The sequence below is a fragment of the Rhinolophus hipposideros genome, assembly GCF_964194185.1.
Source record: "Rhinolophus hipposideros genome assembly, chromosome: 16".
NCBI lineage: Eukaryota > Metazoa > Chordata > Mammalia > Chiroptera > Rhinolophidae > Rhinolophus > Rhinolophus hipposideros.
Window position 1 is genome coordinate 35,540,805 of NC_138062.1, and position 27,814 is coordinate 35,568,618.

Below are 27,814 nucleotides of genomic sequence, written 5' to 3' on the forward strand. Positions count from 1 at the left end.
CTGATTGACAAGGGAAGAAAAATGAATTCTACATTTTAAAAAAATGTCTGTAATAAATATTGTAAGAATAAAAGACTTGTGCATGAATGTGGTTGTAAAGGCTAATGTTTAGTGTTTTTCTTGGCCCAGAACTTCAAACTCCTTTCACCAAATAGGTTCTTCCTACCAAAGGGAAGAAGTTTAAATTTGTATTAAGTACCTGAAGGAACCATCCTAACTACAGTAAAAATAAAATAAAATAAAAATTAAAAGGCCTTTAGTCTCTAGTACCTCAACATTTCTAGTTACATTTCATAATTAACCTTGGTCTATAACTTTTTAGGTGTGTTTTAGAGCTTCTTAAGATAATTTCTAGAAACATTCAAAGGCAACCCTTTTTTAAACAGACAATCTCAAAAATATCCTTAATTGTATATGTGCTATAACTAAAGACACACTTTGCCTTAAAAGTTGCCACTTAGTTTCCTCTATCTAATAACATTTGGAGGCTGAGTCCTTCAATTTTGCTAAAAGCATTGTTACCACTCATAAAGACAGCTAATGTTCACTGAGTGCTTTCATAGTGTGCTAATGAGTTTAACATAGATTATCTCATTTAATCCTGCTAACAACAGCCCTGTGGGAAAATTGATACACAGAAAGATTAAGTAACTTGTTCCAAGATACCCAACTGGTATATCAAGTGGGACTTAAACCACTTCAAGTCTCTGAATCCAGAACTCGACTGCCACTTGGGCTTCTAGCAGCTTTGCTAATGATACTCCCTTGTTACTTAGTTGCTGGCTTCAAGATTTCACTGGGTTATCTCATCCTTCTGCTGTCAGGACCTAGATGAGAGCAGTGATCTAGGTCTTATCTGGACCAATCTATTTATATCTGGAAGAGAGCCCTTTGGCAGTGTGCCAATACTCATCCAGGAAGTACTCAATAAATGTTTACTGAATGAATGAATGGATCCAGTTTTGAATTTGTTAAAAAACAAATGGCTCTTTTATACCCATTTAAGGATAACAAAGAGAGATTGTCTCAAAAATCATCTCTCACTAAGTGCTCACAGGGAGCCCGGTGCATTCCATGTTGGTGATTGAGGAAGGAGAAATCACAGAGAAAACGGGGTGTGAGGTGGAGGGTGGAAGGTGGGGAGGATTTTTCTGTAAGAAAAAAAAGAGCATGGTGCTAGACCTAAAGCGATGGATCTCTTTGGAGATATACTTCCAACTTAGGTCCATAATGAATGGTCAGAAAATTCAAGGGGAAGGGAGACACTCAAATTTAAGGAGACCGTCAGAATGATTCTTGAAAATTTCTCTCAACACTCAAACCTCACTCTAAAAGGCTCAGACCTTGGAGAAAGCGACATTGGAAATCATCAGGGTCGCCTTGTTGACTTCGCAGAATAGTGCCTATGGTTGTATTATGAAAGGAGGAGTATCTTACACAACAGTGGTCAGAGGGATAAGAGGCGCTGCCTGCATCACCAGCGGCCAGGTAACCACCAGCGTATGGAAAGCTCCGGACAGCGCCAGCCTGAATGCAGTTGAGGGAGCCCGCTGCAATGGACCAAAGCAGCCGCCAGATGGTACCCTCGGATTAGGATCGCGGTGAAATTCCAGGCCCCACCCCCACTAGTCCCTGGGCAAGATCTCAGTACCCGCGCCGGTGTAGGCCTCCTAGGAAGCTCCGTGGCGGTGGCTTCCAGCTGCAAGGTTGTACTCGCTTTGAATTGATTCAAGCACTGGCACAGGTCTGCAGCTGCCACGCGGCGCGCCCTCACCCCAAGCGCCGTGCTCCGAGGGCGATGACCCGGGGCGGGGAGACACGCGAGGCCCGCAGCTATAGGCTGCGCTGCGGGGCGGGAGGGGGCGCGGCGAGGCCAACCCGGCCTCCGCCGCCCGCGGCCTGAACACGTGGGGCGCGGGCTCGGGGGAGGGGAGGAGTGGACCCTCCCTCCGCCGGTGGATTTCGCTAGTCTTACCACGCGCCCCAGGCCGGTTCAGGAGCCAGGCACGCAGCGCCGCCTCCAGCCGGGGAAATTCGGCGGCTCTCCCCCAGCCCTGCGCTCTAGAACCTACACGCAGCCGGGGGGGCCACTAAGGTGGCGTTTGCAGAGTGCGGAGGCAATACTTGACGCGGCCATTCGGTTGTTCTAGCCTACACCTGCTGAAGAAGGTGCTTGGTGCTTGGGTATCAGAGACATGAATTACGCACGGTTCCTCACGGCGACGAGCGCAGCAAGAAAGCCTTCTCCCATACGAATCTGGGGTGAGTGCTGGGGCAGCGCCCCTCCTCCCGGGGAGCGGGGGAGGGAAGGTGGTCCTCGCAGAGCTTCGCAGGGCGGTGCCGGCTGGTCAGCACTTGCTTGCCATCATTCATTCAAGTGTGAACGTTCACTGAGCCCGGCTAGGCGTGCAAACATGAACAGAAGGCGGGGAATCGGTTCTCTCTGTTTCAGTGTAATAGGAGCAGTAACGGAGAGGCACGGGCTGTTGGGGGCCAGGTCCCTGGAAAGAGAGAGAGAGTGCTGTCTAAAAAAGTTTCTGTGACAAGAGTAGGGGGTAGGCACAGAGTGCCGATGGGTGGGGCGTGGGCAGGGCTTGGCAAATGGCAGAGAAAGGGGGGAGCCTTGTAGCTTGACAAGCAGGGCGGGGCTAAATGAAGGAGGGTTTTCTGTTACTGTGGCCCTTTGCGCATCTGCCTGACCACTGCCTTCTTAGTTGGACATCGCCATTCCGTAGTTCACCCACCAGTGAGGTAGGTCCAGAAAAAGTTATTTTATGTTTATTTTATTTAGCATCCTATCACTAGATATTGTTAAACCTTAAGGTCTTATTGACTATAATGCAACATACTAAACTATCTCTGTTTAGAAAAGTCTTCGGTGAAAGTGTTTCTTCTCTTCCGTATTGTAGCTGACATACTGAGCAAGGCACCGAAATCGGTCATCTCCTTGGCTACTGGATCACCAAATCCAAACATGTTCCCTTTTAAGACTGCTGTTATCACCACAAAACAAGGAAACACCATCCAGTTTGATGAAGAGGTGATGAAAAGAGCACTTCAGTATTCTCCAAGTGCTGGGTAACTAGATAACATAATTTTCTTGGCTCATTTTAGGAGCAATATTCTAAAGCCATTTGATAAAGTGACTTGTGTGTTTTTTTTTAAACTGGGCACTTACCAATTAGGACAGTTTGGGGAAGAGTTTTCAAAGAATAATTAAGAGGAACAGGGATATTGAGGGCTTGACACTCTTCAGGGACTGCTTCTCACTCTTACATGACCAGGAGAGCCAGAGAAGGCTTCTGGAAGGAAGTACCATTTGAGTTGAGACTGAAAAAAATGAGACGATAGCTAGGTGAAGAAGCTGGTTCGGAGAAGGGAGGTAAAGGATGATCCAGGAAGTAGCAATTTTAAGTCAGGGCAATTTTCTAAGAATTACATTCCCTTTCTAAATAGGCAGCCATGTGAATATGTTGCCCTCAGTTCAGATGTCTAATTCTTAAAGGCAAGCTAGAACACACACCCCTTAAGATATTCCTTAGCTAATCTTCTTCCAGTGATAAAGGATAATTTATACAGTGTCTATAAATTATACTTTATTAAAGCCTTCTCTGTTCTGTGATTGAAAAGTATATTGAAATATAATACATGTTATGCATATATGAATTACATGTGACATATACATAGGCTTTTCTTTCCAGGATACAAAGTGCTTTTTGAGCCTGGACTTGTAGGTAGCCTATGGAAATATTCCTAAGGAGAATAAAGAATCAGTTATGCAGTGAGTGCTCTAATGTAAAATAAAGACTGTAGGCTTTGGAATAAAAAAGATGTAGATCGAAATCTCAAATTATTTAATCGTTGGCTGATTGACTTTATGTGAATTTCTTAATCTCTAACTCTATTGCCTTCTCATTTACATAGGGATATTAATATTGGCAAAAAGTGTTTGAGGATTTTAAAATTGACTATATAAAGTACCTGGTATAAACCTACCATTTAATTCCTCTCTTAGTATGATTTTTACTACTATTTGAAAATACATTTTATGCTTTAGAATCCCAGAGCTGTTGTCCTGGCTAAAACAGTTACAAGTAAAATTGCATAATCCTCCCACCATCCATTATCCATCCAGCCAAGGACAAATGGACATATGTGTTACATCTGGAAGCCAAGAAGGTCTTTGTAAGGTAAGACTGAAAGGAAAGGGTACCCCACGTTAAAAATCAAATTTGTTCATAAATACAGTCATCTCTCACTGACGAACAAGAGGATCATGTTTTGTCAGTTACTGATAGTCTTTCTTGTCTTTACCTAGAATTATAAACAGGGAACTTGAAGACATTCACCAATCTGATTTTTCTTAAACATAGGTCATGTGGTCAATGACCCAGAGCTATGAGTGATTCAAACAAGATTCCCATTGAGGGGCTACTCAACACCTACCAGAAGCTTTGTGAGCACTACTTAATTTCATCTGGCTCAAAGATTCATATTACATTTTGATTTATATTATTTTAGTTATGAAATTTCAGTATAACTTTTAAATTCTTTAGAAGGCATATCTCAGTACTCCTCAGATGAAATGTAATTCCTTTGTGTGTCTGCTTGTGGAATCATCTGTGGTCCCTCCTGCTTGTCTCTTGTCTCACTTTTGGCTGGATTTCTCTACATCTATGTATGTGAGTAGGTCTGCATTTGTGACTTTCCTCGGGGTTCTTTCTCTCTCCTCTCGATTATTCCATCTGCCTCTCTCCTGGTTCCAGGAACTACCACTGGGTGGTTCCCACAATAAAGACACTACACTTATGGTTCTCAGTTTCATCATTTTTCTTCTCTTTCTTTTTCATGAATAGTTAGTCCAGAATAAAGATTTTCTATATCCATTCAGTCTTCACATCCTGATTAAAATATGACTCTTATTTTAAACCAATGTAGCTTTATTTTTCTTCATTCTTATGTAAATGTAAAAGTATTAATCTGCTTAACTTTAATGAATTTTTGTTAAATTATTACTACAGAAATAATGTATGGAAGAAATAAGAATCTGTATAATTTTCCTCCCTCTTTATTTAATTAGGAAAATAAAATAATTAGCTACTGTTTATTGCTTGAAGAGACACATTTGTGATTTCACAGACTAATATAAAAAAGTTTTTTCAATTAAATTCTTAAGAAAGTATACTATGAGCTTTGTTTTCCAGAAAGATGCTGAAGACGAAGTCTTCTTTATCACAACATCAGTAAAATGAAAGAAGGAAGATAGACTAGATGGCCAAATACATCAATAACTCACTTATTTATAGATGTGCTTATTAGAGGGAATCTGGTTTAATATTTCTTCCACTTTGTTCTCCAGGATAGGTATCATTTTAGGTGGTTGTGTTTCTGTCTCCATCTATTAAACAGTGCTGCCAGATAATAAACATCCCTCCTCTTCATTTAAAATATTTGACATTCTCATGTCCCCTAATTGACATGAAAATTTATGTAATTCAGTTTTCATTTTATCTGTTGATAATACACATGCCACCCAAGTAATTTGTTTAGTCGGAGGACATCCTATAAAACCCAAATCAATGAGAAACTCTTCAGAGGAGGATACTGTTTATCATAAAATACCAAACGCTAATAGGGAAAAGGTATATTGAACATCCTAGGCCAAATCAGTAAACAAAAGTATTATCTTCCCTCTCAATCGATAATGTCTGTACTGTTTCTCATGAGATGTAGGTTGTTAAAATAATAGGAAATAGAGGCTTGACCTGGGGATTGTGAAACATCACAGGGTAAGAGTGGAATATTCTGTGACTTACGTAAAATTTAGTCATAATAGACTCCTTTGATTAGGCTGGAAATATCTATTGCCTGGCTCTATTGATGTCGGTCACATCATATTGTCTACAAAATCTAAGATTTGTCAAGCCTTGTCTTCCTGGACTTCTAAATATCCTTTACCATTATGGACCTCCCCATTGTTTGTGAAACACTCTCCTCCTCTGGCCCTCTCTGTACCACACTGGGCACCTCTGGCCCATTTGCTCGGCCTCCATGGCACTGGCCTCCTCCACACAACTATTATTTGTTGGAGTTCCTCAAGGCTCAGGCCTCAAACCTCTTCTCCCCTTAATCTATGCACTCTCCCTGGGTACTTCCATTCATACCCCTGTGATTGATCATATGCTGGTAACTTCCAAGCTCCTTCTAAATCCATTTGTCCATCTGTGGACAAGATGTTTTGAAGGCATCTCAAACCAAAACACACTTGTCCTCTTCTCCCTCAGACATGGACAATGTTTTGGGTCTGCTCTTCAGTGAATGGCACCGTTTTCATGGTCTGTCTAGTTCCGTAGCCAGAAATCTAGGAGTCATTCCTTACACCTGCTCTTCCTCACTCCCCTATAGTCCACAATTATGTTCTGTGGGTTTTGATTTCCTAAATACCTTCCAGTTCTCCTCTCCAATCCAACCATCATCACACTAGTTCAGGCTACCATTATCTGTCCCAAATAATCATAAACACTTTCCAAACTTTACACGTGTAGTCTCATTCCTCTTTTCCTTCTTTCATTTGGAGCCAGAATGATCTTTTCTAAAGGGATATCTGATAATGTGACGCCTCATTCCCATTCTCTACTTAAAATTCTTACTGGCCTCATTGGCCCAAATGCCTGCATGGTATGGCCTCTGCCCACTTTTGTCTGATCTCACTTCACTCTCCCTTTATACTCTGCTTCAAGCCACAGAACTCTTTCAGTGTCTCAAAACATACCTACTGTCACCCCCTACCCCAACTCCTCACTTTCTCAGGGAAACATTCTCTGAATGCCCTGAGTTTCCCGTATGCCCAACTTCTCCTACAATGATGAGTTCTTACAACATTCTGCATCTATACTTAATAGCATTTATCACTGTTTTTAAATATACATATAATTTTAGTAATTATATGATTATTGTCTAGCTTTTCTGGTGGACTGTTACCTCCGTGAGGGTAAAAACCATGCCATTATGCTCATCATTTTATCTTCATACCTTATACAGGCCTGGCTTGTAGTAAATATTTAATATGTTTTCAAAAAAGGAACAAAAGAAAATGAATTTTAGGAACCAAACCAGTTATGTTAGCTTTTTCATCTAACCCTAGAACAGAGATTGACAAACTGTGGCTTGAGAGATAATTCCAGCCTTCATCTGATTTTGTAAATAGAATTTTATTGGAACTCAGCCCCACCCGTTGTTTTACATATTGTCTATGGCTCTTTCCCACTATAGAGACAGAGAGAAGTGTTTGCACTAGAAACACAAGGCCTACAAAATATGTACTTTATAGAATATTTCCCAACTCCTACTCTGGAATTCTAGTGAGCTCAAATTTTTTAAAAAGGGGGTTCCAAGAATAGAAACAATACTATTCAAGCTAACCTATGTTTCTTTTGTTAGGTGTTTGAAATGATCATTAATCGCGGAGATAATATCCTCCTAAATGAACCTGCTTATTCAGGAACACTTCAAGCTGTGAGTATACATTTCTACAAAAGGCAATCCTCTTATAATAAATAAGAATAACCCACTGCACCTTTAGAATCATCTGTCCATTGAAAAATAAAATGGCATCTTTCATCTGTAAACAGGAGAATCTTAAATGATATATACAAACTATGTTAAATGTACCCTCTTCTTTGTACATTTCTTTTTACCAAGTTTAGATGCATACGTGTTAAAATTAGGTTGTGAAAAATCATGTCTAGTTTTCTTAATATTTCACTTGACATGTGACAATTTACAATTTATTTTTTTCATTACCATTTTTAATTACCACATGCTTAAGTATAATCATGTTATATGCCAATTTAATACAGCTGCAAACTAATATGGTATAAGGAGGACTTTCCATTCCAGTGTTAAGGTAATGGGACTATAATAACCAGAAAGAAGGAGCTGATTATCTGGCTCTGCTGTGCACTGGTCAGAACACACCGCTGAGAATTAGGTTTGTTTGGGGCACAATACTGTAGGATAGATATGTTCACACACTGGAGCAGTCAGAGTAATCAGAGTGAACAGGAAATGAAACCATACCATATAATGAATGGTTTTAGGAACTACGGCTGTTCTCCCCCTAAAGAGGAGACTTAGTAAACATGAGAATTGTCCTCAAATATAAAGTTAGCCATGTGACAGAGGAATTAGATCTGTTTATGCATGTTCTTAGGTTGAGAGAACTGGAACTAAAGGTTGGAAACCCAAGGGCAACAATATCAATTCAACAACTTTCTAACCATCGGTGTGACCTGACTCCCTGAGGAGATAAAACATTGCACATCACTGCAGATGCTCAGAGTTCCCCTTGATTGCAACCCAACACAAATATTATAAAAGTAATTCTAGCCTAAAGTAGGGGAATTGAGTGAGATGACCTCTATGTTCTTGATTCTAAACTCATGGATTCTTTTTTATTCAAATTTCATATTATCTTTGTAAAAATCTATATATAAAGCAACTAGCTAGTCTTAATGAGAGGCATATTTTCTCAACACTCCTAAGTGGGGATAAAATTGATAATATAAAGATTGCTTTTTCCAATGAACAATCTGAAAAGGAAATTAAGAAAACAGTCATTTACAGTAGCATCCAAAGAATGAAACATCTGGGAATATATCTAACGAAGAAGGTAAAAGACTTGTACATTAAAAATTATAAAGCATTTCTGAAAGAAATTAAAGAAGACTCAAACAAATGGAAAGACGTAATATTTTTAAGATGTTAATACTACCAAAGCAATCTACAGAGCAAGAGCAGTTGCTATCAAAATTCCAATTGCCTTTTTTACAGAAATAGAAAAACTAATCTTCAAATTCATATAGGATTAGAAGGAGCCCTAATAGCCATACAATTTTAAAAAAGGACAAAGGTGTAGGACTCACACTTCCAATTTCAAAACCAACTGCAAGCTTCAGTAATCAAAACAGTACGGTATTGGCATAAAGATATGTATATATCTTTATATATACACACACACATATATATACACACACATATATATTATATATATATATACATATATATATATATATATACATATTATATATATAATATGTATTCCAATGAATAGAATCAAGAGTCCAGAAATAAACCAATAGATCAGTGGCCAGTTGATTTTGACAAAGATACCATAGCCATTCAATAGGAAAAGAATAGTCTCTCAACAAATTGTTCTGGGACAACTGGATTTCCACATGCAAAAGAAAGAAATGGGACCCTTCCTCACAGCAGATAGAAATTTAACTCAAAATAGATCAAACACGTAAATGTAAGAGCTATAACTATAAACTTTTAGAAAACGGAAGGGCAAATCTTCTTGACCTTGGATTTGGCACTAAGTTCTTAGATATAATACTAAAAATGCAAGCAACAACGACAAAAATAAATAAATAAATTGGACTTTATCAAAAATTGAAACTTTTGAACATCAAAGGACATTATGAAGAAGTAAAAAGACCTCTTAAGGAATGGGAAGAAATATTTGCATACTTATGTCTGATAAGGGCTTAATATCCAGAATATAAAAAGACCTATAACCCAACAAAGGACAAACAACCTAACTTAAAAATAGACAAACGTCTTACATAGATATTTCTCCAAAGAAGATATACAAATAACCAATAAGCACATGAAAAGATACTCAACATCATTAGTCAATAGAGAAATGAAGACTAAAACCACGAGGAGATACTACTTCACACCTACTAGGATGACTATTATTATTATTTTTTAATGGAACATAGAAAATGTTGGTGAATATGTGGAGAAATCAGAACCTTTGTACATTGCTCGTAAAAATGGAAAATGGTGCAGCCAATGTGGAAAACAACTTGTCAGTTCCTCAAACAATTAAACAGAATTACCGTGTGACTCACCAATTCCACTCCTAGTACATATCAAAAAGAATTGGAAACAGACGCAGACAGGAACACAAATGTTCACTATAGCATTATTCACAGTAGCCAAAAGGTGGGAGCAACCCAACGGGTGAATGAATAAACAAAATGTACTATATACATACAATGGAATACTATTCAGCTGCAAAAAGGAACAAAGATCTGATACATGCTACAACATGGATAAACCTTGAAAACATTATGCCAAATGAAAGAAGCCAGACAGACACAAAAGAACAAGTATTATATAATCCCACTTATATCAATATCTAGACCAAGTAAATTCATAGAGACACAAAGTAGATTAGAGGTTAACAATGGCCTGGGAGAGGGAGCACTGGGGTAGGGGGGCTATTGCTTAATGGGTACAGAGTTTCCATTTGGGGTGATGAAAAGGTTTTGGAAATTGATAGTGATGATGGGTGTACATACTGTGAATGTAATTAATGCCAATGAATTGTACACTTTAAAATGGCAAAAGTTTTCTTATATGTTTTTTACCACAGTTAAAAAACTAAAATAAAATAATTGCTTTTTCCTAATGATTAGATACTAATTATTATTTTCCTAAATGCCTAAGACTTACGATTACATAATGCCTATGAGTATAAAACCTGTGTCTACATAAACAACATGCATACACACAAGACAACATTTTCACATACCCAAACAGAAGCTATGTGCCAAGCTATGAGGAAATAAGCCAATAGGAGATATGTATTTATTTCATAGACCAATATTTAGTTGTTCTATTCATTGTAGATGTGCTTTTTAAGTCTAAGACCATTTATTTTTAAATTAAATTTATTGAGGTAACATTGGTTGATAACATTATCTAGGTTTCAAGTGTACAATTCCATAATTCATCCTCTGTATATGGCATTGTGTGCTCACCACCCAAATTTCAGTGTCCTTCCATCTAAGACCTTTTAAAAAAGTAGGGTCTGAATTATCCCCACTTAGTGCATGATTCTACATGTGACTGCTAAAAACAGTGTTTGCTTATCTTTTGAATTCTTTTTTTCTGAGAACCTCACTCAATTATTGTTATTTCTTAAGTTCTGATTTTTTTTTTACAAGTGTTTTCATCCCAGAATAAGATTCCACAAGATTTTTATACAATTATGTCTATAAGCAAGGCCACTACTTGCCAGTTCAGCCGTAGCAATTGGTAAAATATTGAAATACTTCCACACTCTTTGGTAAGAGCTGCCCTGATCCCCCTTAGTGCCCGGCCAGCACCCTGGCTTTTCTAACCTCTCTCCTAAGACCACCCTGAACCTCCCATGAGACAGAATTAATGCTGACATGGCAGGGGGCCTCCAGGACCCCCTTCCAGCCTGCAACTGTATCCAGGCTACACCACTTGTGAAATATTTTGAATATCACCTCCACTCGTAACCAGTTTATGTATTAGCATGACGAATGCATTATAGGATTAATTTACTGTGTCAAAAAGACATTTATTAACAAACACCTACTTTGTGAACCTCTTCTCCTTATACTTATAAAGATAATTCAGTCCAAAGAGGCTAGGTCGCCTTACTTAACAAGTGACCCTAATATCTCAGTGGCTTACAGCTACAAAGGCTTACTTCTCTCTCACACTACATATCTACTGCAAGGTAGCCACAGCTCTATTCCGTGTCATCTGCATCCCAAGCCCCAAGGTGACAGAGCTGCCTCGTTTTGCACTATTGTGAGTCTTAGAGCAGAGGGAAAAGAGAAATAAAGAACTGCAAGCTAGATTGTAAAGCTTCCGTTTAGAAGGAACACACATCCTTCTGCTCACAATCTATTGGCCAGAACAAGACACATGGCCAAGCCTGAGGAAATATGATCCCTCCCCTGGGAATTGACAGGGGATATTTTTGAACTATAACAGAATCTACCCCAGGGCAACAACAGAATTAGAATATGCAATCTCAACCCTCGGCTTATATGTGTAAAGGCATAAGAAGAATCAGTGACATTTACATTTTGTAATCATGTCTGAATCTTGGGCTTTCTTTTTTCTCTTATCCTCAACAGTTGCTACCACTGGGCTGCAACATTATTAATGTTCCCAGTGATGGATATGGGATTATTCCAGAGTCCCTCAAAGAAGTACTTTCCAGATGGAAACCAGAAGATTCAAAGAACCCCCAGAAAAACACCCCGAAATGTCTTTATACTGTCCCAAATGGCAACAACCCTACCGGAAACTCATTAACAAGTAACCGCAAAAAGGAAATCTATGAGGTATTTTAAAAATATGTGCATTGTGGCTTTGTTCTTGATTCTTTTTAAATTGTTTTAAAAGAATGCTGGGCAAGTTCCCTTTCTTATTAGCCTCTTACTTTCAAGGAAAATGATTTTTAATAAAAGGAAGTCATCTATGCCAAGGCTTCTAATTTAAACACAAGAAAATTACTAATCCTTTGTTAACTATGAGATTTTTCTTTCCCTTTGATATTTTCATAAAAAGAAATAGCATTCTTGGACTCATGTTAAATGATATGGGGTTATTTAATATTTGAACCCAAGTTTGATTTTCACTATTTTATGTTTGTATTTTTCAACTTGTCTTTCTTATTCTTTGTCATTTCAGGTTAAAAAGAAATTCTTTGAAAATAAAAAAGCATGTTCCTTTTGTAAAGTCTCTTTTAGGTACCTGACTATGGTGCCTAAGTTTTTCACCATGAGCAATTTTTTAAAATGTTAAACAAATATGGAGTTATACAGAAATCTTTGAAAAATGAGAGAAATGTGACTTCTTGCAAAAGAGAATCATAAGAGAGATTTCAAACAGTTACTTTTACTCATTTTGCATATATATGCATATATATATATTTATATATATACACACACACACATAGTAAGTCCTCACTTAACATCAACAGGTTCTGCAACTTTAAACAAAATGACTTATAACAAAACCAATTTTCCCACAGCCTAATTGATATAAACAAGAGTTACGTTCCTACAGTATCTCATCAACATAATAATGAAACAACATTATTCAAGGATCTGCTGTGTATGTGTGTGTGCGTGTGTGTATGTCTAGTACATATAATATATGCACCGTATGTAAAATATAATATATATAATATACTATATATACTCTATATATCTATATAGTCTGTATATATGTATATATATAGTCATGCATCTTTTTAATGACAGATACTTTCTGAGAAATGTGTTATTAGGCAATTTCGTAGTCATGCTAACATTGTAGTGTATTTGCACAAACCGGCATGGTATGACTATTTGGTATAGCCTGTTGCTCCCAGGCCACAAGCCTGCGCAGATGTTACTGTACAAAATGACATGAAATTAAATCAAGCACAAGAGAAAATGATGCTTTCAAAAGACAAGGTGAACACGAGATGTATGAGGCTGGGGCAGTGTAACACCACATACCATTTTACAGCAGAACTTTTATATATATATATATATGTATATATATATATATATATATATACATATATATATAGAGAGAGAGAGAAAAACACTCTAAAATAGTAATAAAAAGTATAGTAAATACATAAACCAGTACCATAGTTGCTTATCATTATCAAGTATCATGTACTGTACATAACTGTATGTGCTATACTTTTATACAGCTGGCAATGCAGTAAGTTTGTTTACACCAGCATCACCACAAACACATAAATAATGCATATGTTACAATGTTGAGATGACTACCATGTCAGTAGGTGATGGGATTTTTTTCAATTTTATTTTAGTTTACTTTTTATTATTATTTTTTATTTTTAAATTACAGTTGACATTCAATATTATATTAGTTTCAGTTGTGCAGCATATTGGTTTTTCAGCTCCATTATAATCTTATGGGACCACCTTCATATATGTAGTCCATAACTGACCCAAATGTTCTTATTTTTCACACATTCCTGGGCTCCATCCTGAGTTTCTCTTCTTATTTGCACACTCTCCCTAGCCTGCCTCATTAGGTTCTATGGTTATAAATTCCATTCTCTAATGGAAATGCCTCTCCCCTGAACTCCAGACTTCTGTATCCAACATCCAACATAAATGTCTAACAGGCATTTTGAACCTAACATGGCCACAAAGAACTGTTGAATTTTTTCCAGCACACCCCAAACCTCCAATCCACACATTTTCCATCTCCATAAACTGTGCCAGCATGAACAATTACCTTTTATTCTCTCTCCCTTCTCTCCTCCTTCTCCCCCCACATCCAATCCATTCTGTGAACTCTACCAACAACTTTATCCAAATCCACCCATTTCTCTCCACTATCATTACCATCATCATCTACTCCACTAGCAGCTGCCTTTTCTCACTCGTCTACTGCGGAGTTCAGTTTCCTCACCTGACCCCTGCTGCACTCCACCCTTGAGCTTTAAGCATTTTTCCAACAGCAGCCACTCACGTCCTCTCCTTGCTGAAATGTAAATGTAAAGCCAGTCTCATGACCTCCTGTTTGCAGTCCTCCAGTGGCTTCCCCTTGCAGTTCAAATAAAATCCCAATTCCTTTACCTGCCTTGCAAAGCTATGTGACCTGCTCAGCTATTCTCAGCCCTCTTATCCTTGTTGCAGCCACTCACTGCAGTCACCCTGGCCTTTCTAACACTTAAATATGCCAAGATTTTTTCTCATCCAAAGGCTCTTTGCTCTTGCTCATCCCTCAGTCTAGAAGCTTCCATGATATTTGCACAGCTGGTTCCTTTATGCCATTCTGAGCTTTTGGGTTAACTTGTCAGGAAGAGCTTCCCAGTGATTCAACTTGAAATAACTACTTTGTCACTCTTTCTCTCTCTCTCTCTCTCTCTCAAACATCATCCTCTGTAATGTTCTGCCTAGCCTCTGAATCACCCATCTAATATTTCTTCTGTTCATTAGCCATTAGCTTATGTATATTCTGTCTTTGAGAACAAGAGCCTTTAGTGCCTTATCTCTTTATGTTCATTGTCTAGACAATGGGCAGTCAATAGCTTATTGAATGCACGCGTACAAAGAATTATGATTCCAAATGCTTTTGATTTGGGGACAGCTCTTAAGAAGTAAATATAATACTTGAACCTTTTCCAGCTCGCAAGAAAATATGATTTCCTCATAATAGAAGATGATCCTTACTATTTTCTCCAGTTCAATAAGGTAAGTGATGATGTGAACATATTTCACAATTAGAAGATAAATTATTGTAAGTTATTGCACTGCATTTGATTTTAGCCTGGCTGCTAATCCACCTTTACATTGAAATTAAATAAATGATTGTTAATTTGCTACCACTTCAACTTCTAGTCTTTTGGTTTTATCGTGGATATTACGGCTCTTTCCAGAAATTACTTACCTTTAAAATAATAGCTGGCTCTCTGTACCATTGCATTTGGACAAACAGAAGATTTGGAAGTTGTGTTCACGCTGAAAGAGAAAGAGGGCCGTGATCAATTAGTGATGTCCATTACTGACAGCAGAGAAAGCGTTCCTGGCAGCATGCCATATATTTGCCGTCCCTTTCATTAGATCCTAGATCTTACCTGCAGCGGAATGGGTTTTTAGGTTCCTTCTCACTATGTGTGTATAATCACTTTTTTCTACTAGACCGTGGGAGTGATACAGACTCCCAATGCCTGATTTCTCAAAATCAAACACTATTTGCTTTCAGGGAACATGTACTTGGATTTGGTTCCCCCTTTGAATCTACTGAAAAGAAAAACTCTTAATTAATTTTCCTACGTGGTTTGCCTGAATGAATATCATATCTGCCCTACCTACGCCCCGCTCTCAACATGACCATGGTCCCTTTTCTTATATACATCTACTTTTGAAGTAGATATTGAAGCCAAGATGTCATGTTGATTAAATTTCTTATCTTCATTCTCATCGTTTTTATCTTTCTAGTTCTAAGGATCAGCCTTGTCTCTCTAAACAATTCTGAATGCTCCTACTCCTCTTTGTTGATCTCTCATCCAAACAAGTTTTTTTTTAATCCTTCCTCTAAATCTGTTCATCCTGGATTCCAATCCTTGCTGCAAGGAATGTCTGGTTTAGGTCTCCCTAAATTAATAATAATGGCATCTTGACCAAATGAGTAAACCCTTCTGTCTGCTTTTGGCAGAAAGGTCATGAAGACACGCAGATACTAAGAAAAGAACCTGCATTTCTATCTTTATTCCTTTTTGAAAGGTTGAGATAAAGGTAATGGAAAAGACAGTCATGCTGCTCTTACCCAAATCCATGCCCTTCCCATTCTCTACACAAAGTGGTTATACAGTCACCAACAGAGTTCTCAAACCAACAGTATTTCTTTTTTTTCCATTTCAAGCCCTGGACACCATCCTTTCTTTCCATGGACGTTGACGGGCGTGTCATCAGAGCGGACTCTTTTTCAAAAATCCTCTCCTCTGGGTAAGACCCTTGGTCTCTAACTTAAGGCTAGATCTAAAAGAGACAGAGACTGTGCCTCAATATCTTTTAGTCCAAGCAATTCTTCTCATTTAATAGGCTTATATACCACTTGCCTTAAAACACCAGTTAAATTATTAATATGAATATAGGTCTTTTTTCTCTGTTCATCCCCAGTACTCACAGAAATCTGGCCATTTATCTAAAGTTGTAGAGCAACTGGTCAGGTTTTTGGTTTCATATATGAAAGAGCACGTTTTAGAAATACTTGGTCAGACGTGCATTATGTTTTAAATGTACACTTACATGTAAATTTGTATTTTAAATAAGTAGTAGTTGGTTTCATTGGAATGATTTAAATGTCTCGGTTCCTTTGCCCCAGGTCACAACTCTCTTTCTAATAAAATCAGGAAAATTACATCTATTGATTGCTAATTCAGGATTGGTATTGTGCCTTTTCTCTTTTTTGTGTAGGTTGAGAATAGGGTTTATCACTGGTCCAAAACCCTTGATAGAGAGAATTGTTTTACACACACAAGTTTCAACATTGCAAACCAGCACTTTTACACAGGTAAGGACTATTTAGGGAATAAAAAAAAAATGTTTTAAATCTGATAAAAATAGAAATGGATGTTGGCAAGTAAGACTGAATTAAGATGGCAAAGAGGGAAATCACTGATATTGAATCTCTAGTTCTAATATGTACAGAATTAGAAAACCAGACACTACAGATGCTTACTCTAAAAGACAAATAAGAATCAAATTAACCCGGTTATTTTGTGGCATTGACCAAGCTCCTTGAGAGCCAGGCTATCTTTTCATCTTGCATTCCTAGCATCTAGCCCAGGAACTGTTGAACTGAACCAAATGGAACTGGGCTGGATGAAATAATGTAACTTGAGCTTCAATGTCCTGGAATCTATAATGAGAACGAAAATTCCAAACCTGTTTCATGACTCACTGTGTGCTGTCGCTGCACATGTGCTAACCTGTCCTAAAGACACTGTGTGGTATGTATTCTAATTAAACTGAAGTTCATTTCGGAGAACCTATAAATCTCCTCACAAGCTTTGCAACATTATTGGATCCACCCCAAATGCAATCTTGAAAATCAGATCTTAAGGATAGAATTGCTACCCAAGAACTCCAAGTGCATAGAAAAGTTTATGTAGACTAGGACGTTTGCTTGGTATTTTACATTACATTATTTATCAAGTTTGGGACTTCTTCCTTTTCTGTGTTGTACCTGTTACCAATGAAACTTCCATATCCATGAATAACATTTAGAACTTCTATTTTGCACAGAAAAAAAATCTCTAAATATATAATTTTATATTTCTACTATCTGTATATAAAATATGTATGTGTAATATTTAGAGAGGAAGTACTGTATAGTAATTAATGGAATTGACCTGGAGCTGGACAATCTGACATGAATCCAGGCCCTGTAACTAGCTGTGTGACCTCGGGAAAGTTAACGTAACCCTTGTGCCTCAGTTTCCCCATCAGTAAAACTGAAATAATAACCTGCCTGATAAGGTTATTGCAAGATTAAATTAACAAAAATATATTAATATATTACAGTAGTTTCTGGCACATAGCAAGTACTATATAAATTTGTTTTTATTGTTAAAATAAAAATATTTGATTGGTGCCCAGGTCACTGTTTTTAATTAACATTTATTCTAAATCACTTAGTGTATAAAGCTTGGTCAGCTTGTTATATTTTCCTATGGTGTTATATTTTCTTCCATGTGATCAAGAATGATTGGTAAAAAGCCCATATTAGAGGATGAACCGTGACATTTGTTATTGTTTCATTTCTTTTAGCTTCTGGTAGCACAGCTTCTACACCAATGGGGAGAAGAGGGCTTCCTGGCGCATGTAGACAGGTACTGTATTTTAGATTCCATGTTTCACATGTAAACGGATGTTGCTTTAGTAATTTTCATTTTTTAATTATTCCACAATAAAGGAAAAAATATCATGGTGGAAAAGTTTACCACCAGAAAGGTCAAATAAATATGCTTTATTCCCATACAAGCATTCAACATTTTCATTGAGACAGAAAACAGATTCTTATTGACTAGAATGCAGAGCTTTGTCGTTTCCTCAGTTGATGTACTAAACACATCCCTTCATTGGTTTCTTCTTCTAGGGTTATTGATTTCTATAGAAACCAGAAGGATGCAATATTGGCATCTGCAGACAAGTGGTTAAATGGTGAGTGGAACATGTATCCCATCCTGTGATAAACAGTAGAACCTATATAAATGGGTGATAAACACCCCATAGAAATAATATTATTAATGTTAATAATCCTGAGGGAAGAGAAACAAGAGGAGTATTCTTGTTAAGAAAATATTACATTATAAATAATCTCAGAGGTAATAGTCTGCAAATTCCGGCACATTTCTACTTATCTCTATTTTACCTCTCTGTTGCAAAGAATTTGTGGTTAAAAAAAATCGACCAATTAGTCTAATAATCAACCAGCAATAAGTAACTTAAAGCTAAATAACATCTATATTCAAAAGGTTTTAGAGTTATTTCAGAATTTTCCTCGAAATCGTAGAGGCATTATGAAACAAACAACATACTCCTTTTCTAACAAGATTATGCAAAGACTGGTGATGGAAGGAGAACTGACTCTGGGTGGTGAACACACAATGGGATTTATAGGTGATGTAATACAGAATTGTACACCTGAAATCTATGTAATTTTACTAACAATTGTCACCGTAATAAATTAAAAAAAAAGATTATGCAAAGACAAAATAGTACAATCTACAGAGGATTCTCATTACAAATGATTTGCCTTTTAATCACTAACCTTATTATCTAATATTATCTATTGGTAATTTGATTGCAGGATGGTTTAGATTTAATTTTCTGTTTAAAAAAAAGGAAGCAAAATGAATTACATGACTTTAATTATATAATTAAAAATGCCTTTGGTATGAGTCAGAGAAAGCAAAATATATCAGTTCCTTATTTCTGTCATATCTTGTTCCCTATGAAGTCTTAGTAAAAATAGAATTATCTTTTTGATGAGTACTATTCTACCCTTTTGTACAGTGAAGTTGAAGAAAAAGTTTTAATCAACATCTTTTAAAAAAGATAATGATTAAAATCAAAATAATTATCCTTCCTCCTTGGTGTCTCTATCCTAATGCTCAATGAAGTATAAAGCCTACAAATATACCTGGAATTCCTGAAGTTTAAGTACTTCTTTTCACAATTAATTACATTCTGATAAAAACTCCAATCCACTGGACTTCTAAACTATTACATAAATGATAGGATTAATTGAAATACTGGAAGAATCTAGAAAGAATTGAAGAATCCTCTTCTAAAATTGAAAGAGCCATATTTGGCTTAGATTTGTTTCTAACTAAAGGAAGTAGCTATAGGCTACTAGATTTCTTGTCCCACCCTAAGACTAAAATTGTAAATATACACACACAAGTCTCCCTCCCTTTCACCCACTCTCTCACTTACTTTTTGAAATAAAACATAGAACATCAATTTACAGGACTTATAAAATTATATTTTTTAAAGAATGCTATTACTGAAGGAACTTTTTTTGGAAATACTAGTTTATAGTTACTGCAATTATGTCATTAAACGATATATTTGATATCATCAAAAACAGCTTCAAGAGATACTGATTCCCTTCTTCTGTTTATAGGTTTGGCAGAATGGCATGCTCCTACTGCTGGAATGTTTCTATGGGTTAAAGTTAAGGGCATTTATGATGTAAAAAAAATGATTGAAGAAAAAGCCATTAAGAAAGAGGTAAAAGGGGGGGGGAGAGTTACACTTTTTTAAAAAGTAATTTCTTAAATAAAAATCAAGAGAGATAGTTATTGTTGCCCAGCACCTCAACTCATAATGTTTTAATATCAGATATGTTATCTTATTATTAAAATCGTAATAGATTTTTGGGTTATGTAATTATTTTTCTGGTCTAAATTAATGGGAATATAGTCATTCATCTCAGCTACTAAATAGTTTAGTGGCTAAGAGCACAGTCTCTGGAACCACACACCCTGGGTTTGAATCCCACCCCTTGCTGGATGTGTGGCTTTGGGTAAGTTACCCTCCCTGAGTTTTATCTGTAAAGTAGAAATAATGAGAATCCCTGTCTCATAAGGTTGCTATGATAATTAAGTGAGTTAATATGTATAAAGGACCTTGCAAATAGTAAATGCTCGGTAAGTATTAGCCATTAGTATTTAAAATAGAGGGTTTCGTGTTTTGTTTTTTTCTTGATTATGAAAGCAAAGCATACTCGTGGCAGCAAACTTGCAAAAGGAACAAAAATATAATGGAAAATTTTTAAATAGCCCATAATTTCACCACCAGATTTTATGACTATTTGTGATGTATTTTCTTGAAGAGCTTGTATATAGCTAGCGTTTTAGCTGCACAGTTATTTTACATGGTTAAAATTACACAGAAAAGTTTGTGCCTGCTTTGTTTCACCTCAAATTAGCCTGTGAGAGTCCTTCTATTATTTTTTTCTCGTTTTATACTTAAATCATTAGCTTACTTAGATTTCCTTCGGGGGCCTTCCTTAAGTTGAGAAACCTAAATATATTTCTGTTTAGCTTTCCAATGTATCATATAAAGAATCCTTTCTCCATGAATTCATTCATTTATCGTGTTTGTCAGTCTTTTGCAAACACTAAGATCTATTTCTAGTATCAGTCTTTTCTTGAAGCAGCAAGTACAAAAGGACAGATGGTGTTGATGGTGGCCACGTACGCTGCTAGCGCATAAGCGAGGTCGCAGTCCACAGGCTAAACCTGGGTACTGTCAGGCTGGACTTGAGCGCTCGGGCTGCACTCCCTTGGGGAGGTCATTCATCCTCTCTTAACCATCTTCCTGGAGGGCAGGACTCATGCTTTATGAATCATTCAAATCCTGGTAACAGCATATGTTAGATACTTAATAAATACTAACCTGATTTATTTCAAAGAAACACATTTCAGTATAATAAATCCATTTTATGTTTTCTTTGCTTTTCTATCAATGCCATTATCTTAAGAACATTTGATAAGTGGCTATTTGTATGTGTCTCTGATTTGTTGCTAAGGATATAGACTTCATATTTTCTTGTAGTTTTTTTTTTTTTTCAGTTTTCTTTCCCTATTACATATTTCCTGTTGCACATACCTTTACTTTTCCTAAATAATCTCCAACTTCCTAAACAACAACTCACTTCTAGCATATGCCAAATTTTTCTACTATATTAGGAGAAATGATTTTCATTTTATCAGGACACAAAGTCCCGTCTTCTGCCTTGAAATCTTTTTTCCCAGACTGCCCCAAATCATTTCACTCCCAACTCATCTTACTTTAGCAGAAGGTGCCCAGATTTATAACAAACAGTTACTTAGTGCTTTTGAGTATCATGATTGTATTACATAACAATTTCAAAGAATTAACACAATCAAAAATTATTTCTGACTCACATAACATTTTCAAAGATGTGATCTGCAGGCAACTCTGCTCCAAGCAGCGACTTAGAGACCCTGCTTCCTTCCACCTCTTTGTTGTTCAGTCTTCAATACGTAGATTCCATGATGGCTGCAAAATGGAAAGAGCATGGCGCATCACACAGGGGAAGAATTGTATGGGCCAGGCCTACAAGTAGCACACATGACTTCACATCCATTGGCCAGGATCCATATGTCCACATATAACTAAAAAGAGTCTGGGGAACAGAATATATTTGTATGCCCAGGAAGCGGATACCTCATTGTGTGAACTTACATTACTTTTCTAGTTAGGTTAAACATTTTTCATGTTTAGTACCAATTCATTTTCTTTGGTAACCTGCCCTTTGTTCATTAAAGCTAGAATTTTAGTGTTTTTCTTCTCAGTATGTTTGCATTCTTTATATGTGGGGAGTAGGTAGCATTTGCCATATTTATTATAAACATTTTCCAGTTTCTATTCTCTTAGTTTTGTTTACTATAATTTTTATATAAACGTATTTTTCTTTTATGATTTCTTTAATTTCTTTTAGTTTTAAAAAGTCCATCCCCATTCTGAGATTTGATTTCCCTGTATTTTCTTTTAGTTTACTTTAATATTATGTCACTTACGTTATGTTTAATTTAATGTTATGTCACTTATTTCCCATAAACTCTTAGATATTCTTTGTTTCTGGAAGTGATTTCTACATTGATAGCTCCACTCCTAGCCCTTACTTTAGAGCATCCTTCTCTTTGGCTTCTCCAGAACAAATGGATATGGTAAGTAGAATGTTCTCTTCAGAGTAACACTAGACATCAATTCTATTTTTTGGTACATGTGTTCATTTTGTGAGTTATAGTATGATTTAATATCTTCTTGGGTTTCTGAAAAACAGGTATCAGTTAAAAAGTCATGAACTACCACCAAAAGACACATTTTACTTTGTTTCTAGATTTCTGTAGACAAATGAAGACACCAAGTTGGAGTTATATTTTATTGTTTGCATGAATAGTTTTCAGGCCTACTAAACTGTGTTAGTTGAACAATACGTTATGAAGAAAATTTCTTTCATTCCTTAAGTAACATGAGCCAAAAGTACAAATTCATGAAGCCATCAGTCTCTTTCATCGAGGAAAAAAATAGATAGATAAATAGATAGATAGATAGATAGATAGATAGATAGATAGATAGATAGGTGATATATATATATTTATCTATCGATAGATAATTTTTTTTTCTCAGTGAAAGAGACTGATGGCTTCATGAATTTGTACTTTTGGTTCATGTTACTTCCATGAAAGAATGAAAGAGATTTTCTTCCTATCGATATATGTATATGATACACATCATATATATCAGCAAGGATCAAATAGAATAATATTTTCAAATTAATCACAAAGTTTAGCTTTAATCAAGTAACAAGAAGCAAAGAAACAAGTTCCTAAAGACTATGTATCTGAGAATTTAAAAAGAAGAACCATAAATTGAATGATGCCATTAACCTTAGGAAAAGTTTATACTTATCCCAGCAGATGGGTTGGTTCTTTGTGTGTTCATCATTTACTTGTTTTCTCATGTCATTAAATAAGCTATCTCTGCTGTTATATAAGAATAGAGTTGGACAATTGAAACTATACAGAATGTATATGCAGGTGAGAGATTATATGAAAAAATAAAATAATATGTGGTACAGATAATATAGAAAATGATCACCTTGTAAGAACAACAACAACAAAAATTCTGGGACTCCGATATGTTTATTTCCACATATATTATGACATCGATGACATCCTACCAAGATAAGACCAAGGTTAAACTTGATTTTTCATTGTCTTATCTCACTCCTATCTTAGATGGATATTCTTTGTTTGAATTTTTAAAGTTATGGCAGACTTTTCCTAAATAGCATCCTTATTTCATTAATTTTTATCTATTTTCTGTTTTAGGCCTTCCAGAGATTAGCCCAACTTATAAAAGAATCTTTATGAAGATATCAAACTCTTCATAGTATTCATAGATTTTTCAGATAAATTATTTCTATGGTTTGCCAGGAAGAAATGATCATTGATGTTAAACAGGTTGGATTTCATCAAATATGTTATTTAACTAGACAACTTTTAAAATGCCCTTAAATGCACCAGATTGCCAACATATGTTTATAATCCATTTATACCTTTTGATAAATTTTCAGCTTACAAAATAAATTATTTTTATCTGGGATTCTATTATAAAGAACTCTGTTGTTGCTTTATAATTTTCCACAAATTTTCTTTGAAACTAACATTTTACAGTAAATTATTTCAAAAATGTAAGAAAATTATTAAGTTCAAATGGTATAATGTGCACTTTTTTCTATTCTTTAGGAAATTTTAATGAAAGATTGTTGCAAAGATTATTAAAATTTGACCATTACAAATGATTTTCAATAAAAATACCACAGACCTTATGTTATGCCATAGAAATCTCTTTAAAATAAAATTCTGAAACTAAAACATACCTGAAGGCATCAGACCTATTAAGTCTAAGGAGAGATTGAAACATAGAAAAATTTACTACACTGCCTTTTCATAATACTACACAATTTACAAAACGACATTCTTACCGGTTATGTAATTTAAATCTACCTTTAAGGTACTTAGGATATACTTTTTAAATTATTTTCTTTGTCACCTTTCAAGATGTTTATTTTTCCCATGTGATTAACAAAGTAACACATGCTCACTTTAAAATTTTCAACCAACCCAGGAAATATAAGAAATAAAGTAAAAGCCACTTGCTGTCTCACCTCCTCCCCTTAATAATTGCTGTCAGCATTTATCATTCATCCTTTTAGATGTTTTTCAGTGCATATACCTGTAACATGTAAAAGAATAAGATCTCATTATAATAGTGTATCATAAATATCCTGTATAAGTTTTCCATAGCTGTGTAAGAAATTGCTACAGTGTTCCAAGATCCAATAATTGTAAAGTTATAAGGTGCTCTAAGAAATTAGGAAATTTACATATTTGTCCTTTATGCCATCTTTTGTGTATACAAACATCTGTATCCTAGATAGTTATTATTTTCCTGGCGTCTAGTTGAGACGTTATATCTTCCAACAGTGGAAGTTTGTGAACAAAAATCTCACCTCAGAGTTCAAATCAGTTGTCTCGAAACCCAAGTCCGTTATTCTAAAGCAACCAGTGGAGAAACGCAGAGCCTGGAGGAGGGCTGAGATGAGGAACCTGAGAAAAAAGAGGAAAGTATACATTAGAGAGATTAATAAAAATAAAATAAGCCGTCCACTTACTTTATTCAGTAGTGTTCAACAATAACTAAAATTGCTTAGCCATGCACTATATAAATGAGTGCCTTGGTTTGTTGTTTTTGTTTTTTTGTTTTTTCAAGTCACCAATAGAATAGTTGATTTATAAGTTCATTTATTATCCCCAGCTTTCATGCAGGAGATTGCCTATAAGCACAATCTATAGGAATCTGTTTCTTCCAAAAACAACTGAGAGTGAGAGAAAGGCAGTGAAAGAACACAGGCAATGATAAGGCTGCCCCTTATTACTGGATTTTTTTTTTAATCTACTTTTTTAAAGCAGTATAAAACTGCCTTGCTTGTTGTCACTGCCATTGGGAATTTTTCCAGCCTTTTCAGAAAGCAACTTGGCAGTATCGAGATACATTAAAATGTTTACAGTCTTTAACACAATGTACTGTGGATTGACTCACTTGGCATAAATTCTAATTTCCTGCCTGTGTCTTTGAGCACTGCAAAAGTAAAATACTACATTTTGAGATGCCCCTGCAGCAACAGTCCCAGGTATGATTTACGTTCTGTCATTCAGATGCCTGGATTCAGAACTGAGTTAAAAGGGGAGTGAGGCATCCATTTTGCTGGCATAGCTGAGGCAGCATGATTTTGCAGCAAGCAGTTTCTTGATTTGGTGGTTTCTGCTTCTGCCAAAATGAAATTTTGGAGCTAGCGATGAATTGTTCCTGGAAGCTCCGTCTACTTTCTCAGCCATTCCAACAATTTTGGAAACCACAGAATACATAATCATAAACACGTTTTGCTTTAACCAGTTAGAGGAGTACCCATTATCGGCAACTGAATGCCAACCAGGCCAGGGGTTGGTTCCCTGCAAGGACTCAGAAGTTGTGGTGTTCACAGGTACAGTTTATTACAGGAAAAGAGTATTGTAAGATCTCAAAGGGAACATGTGCATAGGGCAAAGTCTGCAGGAAACCAGGCAGAAGCTTCCAAGGGTCCCCTCCCAGTCGAGTCACACAGAATGTGCGTAATTCCTTCACCATGATGTGTGAAAACGAGTGTAGAGTCTTGTCAACAAGAGAAGTTCACTTGAGCCTGGCTGTCCAGGGTTTTTATTGAGGGTCCGTCCATTGTGCCTACATGACTGGCAGCAGTTACTGAAGCTCCGAATCCACCGAGGGAAAGCAGGTGTTCACCATAAATCACATTGTCAGTATATGCCATCTGGAAAAACTGTTATAGCATGGCTCAGGCCCCACGGCATGCAAAACACTCTTATCAGTCAGAATATTCCCAGAGTTCTGTTCCCAGCTAAGGGCATCGTGAAAACAGCCCTTTCTAGGGAATGTGCCCCTATTTGAATGACTCAGAGCTGCTAAGTTAACCTTTTCCATCCACCAGGAACCCCACTTCTATTCATTTACCATAAAGAATAACCCAAAAGATGGAAGAAACTAAAAAACACAAAGATAGTCATTATAAATTAAAACAACAAAATGCTGGCTGGGGTTGTGGTCAAAGTTTTGTGACTAAAACTCTTGCAATAAGAAAATGGTTATGTCAGTTATGGTTCACCCACGTAACTAAGATTTAGACAACCACTAAAACAGCATTAGGAAGCAGTATCATTCATTTTATGAAGCATTATGGTAAAATGAATACAGATGGAATGAAAGATCAAGGTGCAAGTGTACTTATACTTTAATTACAACTCTGTAAACACTAAAAAGACATCTCTCAAAAAAGCAACAGTTGGGTAATGTTTTTCTTTATTTCCAAAATATTCATTAACGTGGCCCTTTTATAATGTAAAAATAAAGTTTTTTTAATATCTTAAGCCAACTAGTCACACTTTTTTCAGTTGGATAAATAGAGGTTCTTGAAGGCAATGGTAAAAAATATATCTCAGGATGGTGGGTGGCAACTACTCTAATGGAAAATCAAATTGGAAGTCATATCCATATAATCAAAGTCAATTTGAATCTGGTCAAAAATTACATAGGTTTAATTTTTCATTGTCACTCTCTGTTTATTTCTGGCATCCCTGGTGTCACCATTCATGGTCCACAATGAACTGAAGCAGCTGGAACACCTCGTCTAGGCAGTATTCAGTATGGCTATTTCAAATTGGCCTAACAGAACCATTGTCACTTCTCTTCTGATTTAAACTTGAATATTTGCCCACTTTAGGAATTTCCTCCTCTCCATGTAAGAAAGTCTTTCATGCTTCCCTATAATACTTCTACAGCATGGTATATCTCCAAATTCCTTCTCAAATGCTACTTAAGTCTTCAGTGGGTAGCAATTATTAACTTTATCAAAAGTAAATTTTTAGAGAATCTAAAAATCTTAATGAAAATCAAATATTGACTAAACATCTCATTTTAACTGGTGACACAGGTTTATTAAGATTTTAAGTTTCCTGAAGTCAAATACCATACTCCTTTTTCTGGGACCCAATTTCAACTAAGAGTGTCATTTGTAAAAGTTATGTATTGATTAGCATGCCTACAGTTTACAGTAGCAGCTTACAGTTATCCTACTTTTAAGCTTCAGGATTTAGATTTTCATATATTCATTTTATTCACTTTCAGTGAATTTTGATTGAGTGCCTACTATTCTAGACCATCAACATATAGAACAAAATCAATTCTTACACTGGGGGCAAGGGCTGCTGAAAGAAGACAGACAACAAAAATTATTAATTGAACTATATTACATAGTGATAAGTGCTACAAAGAAAATAATA

General features: G+C 36.2%; 1 protein-coding gene across 4 annotated transcripts; it reads left to right on the forward strand.

The window, feature by feature from the left end:
• The first annotated feature begins 1,627 nt into the window (after positions 1-1,627).
• On the forward strand, positions 1,628-26,900 carry AADAT (aminoadipate aminotransferase). Of its 4 annotated transcripts, none has more exons than XM_081076774.1 (14): positions 1,628-1,744; positions 2,151-2,262; positions 2,910-3,078; positions 4,058-4,190; positions 7,441-7,515; positions 11,970-12,179; positions 15,000-15,065; positions 16,237-16,319; positions 16,791-16,887; positions 18,147-18,208; positions 18,475-18,539; positions 20,008-20,114; positions 22,481-22,582; positions 23,750-26,900. In XM_081076774.1, the coding sequence occupies exons 2-14, from the start codon at positions 2,196-2,198 to the stop codon at positions 23,789-23,791; spliced, it is 1,278 nt and encodes a 425-aa protein (XP_080932900.1). In that variant the 5' UTR covers positions 1,628-1,744; positions 2,151-2,195; the 3' UTR covers positions 23,792-26,900. The 4 variants fall into 4 exon arrangements, with proteins under 4 accessions (XP_080932900.1, XP_080932901.1, XP_080932902.1 ...); XM_081076775.1 differs by having other exon boundaries at positions 1,631-1,706; XM_081076776.1 differs by having other exon boundaries at positions 1,641-1,744; positions 4,136-4,190.
• The last annotated feature ends 914 nt before the right edge of the window (positions 26,901-27,814 follow it).

Coding starts and splice junctions, on each gene's coding strand:
- AADAT (XM_081076774.1), top strand. CDS start 2,196: ATGAATTACGCACGGTTCCTCACGGCGACGAGCGCAGCAAGAAAGCCT. Junction 12,180..14,999: donor GCAAAAAGGAAATCTATGAG/GTATTTTAAAAA, acceptor AACCTTTTCCAG/CTCGCAAGAAAATATGATTT. Junction 16,888..18,146: donor AAACCAGCACTTTTACACAG/GTAAGGACTATT, acceptor CATTTCTTTTAG/CTTCTGGTAGCACAGCTTCT.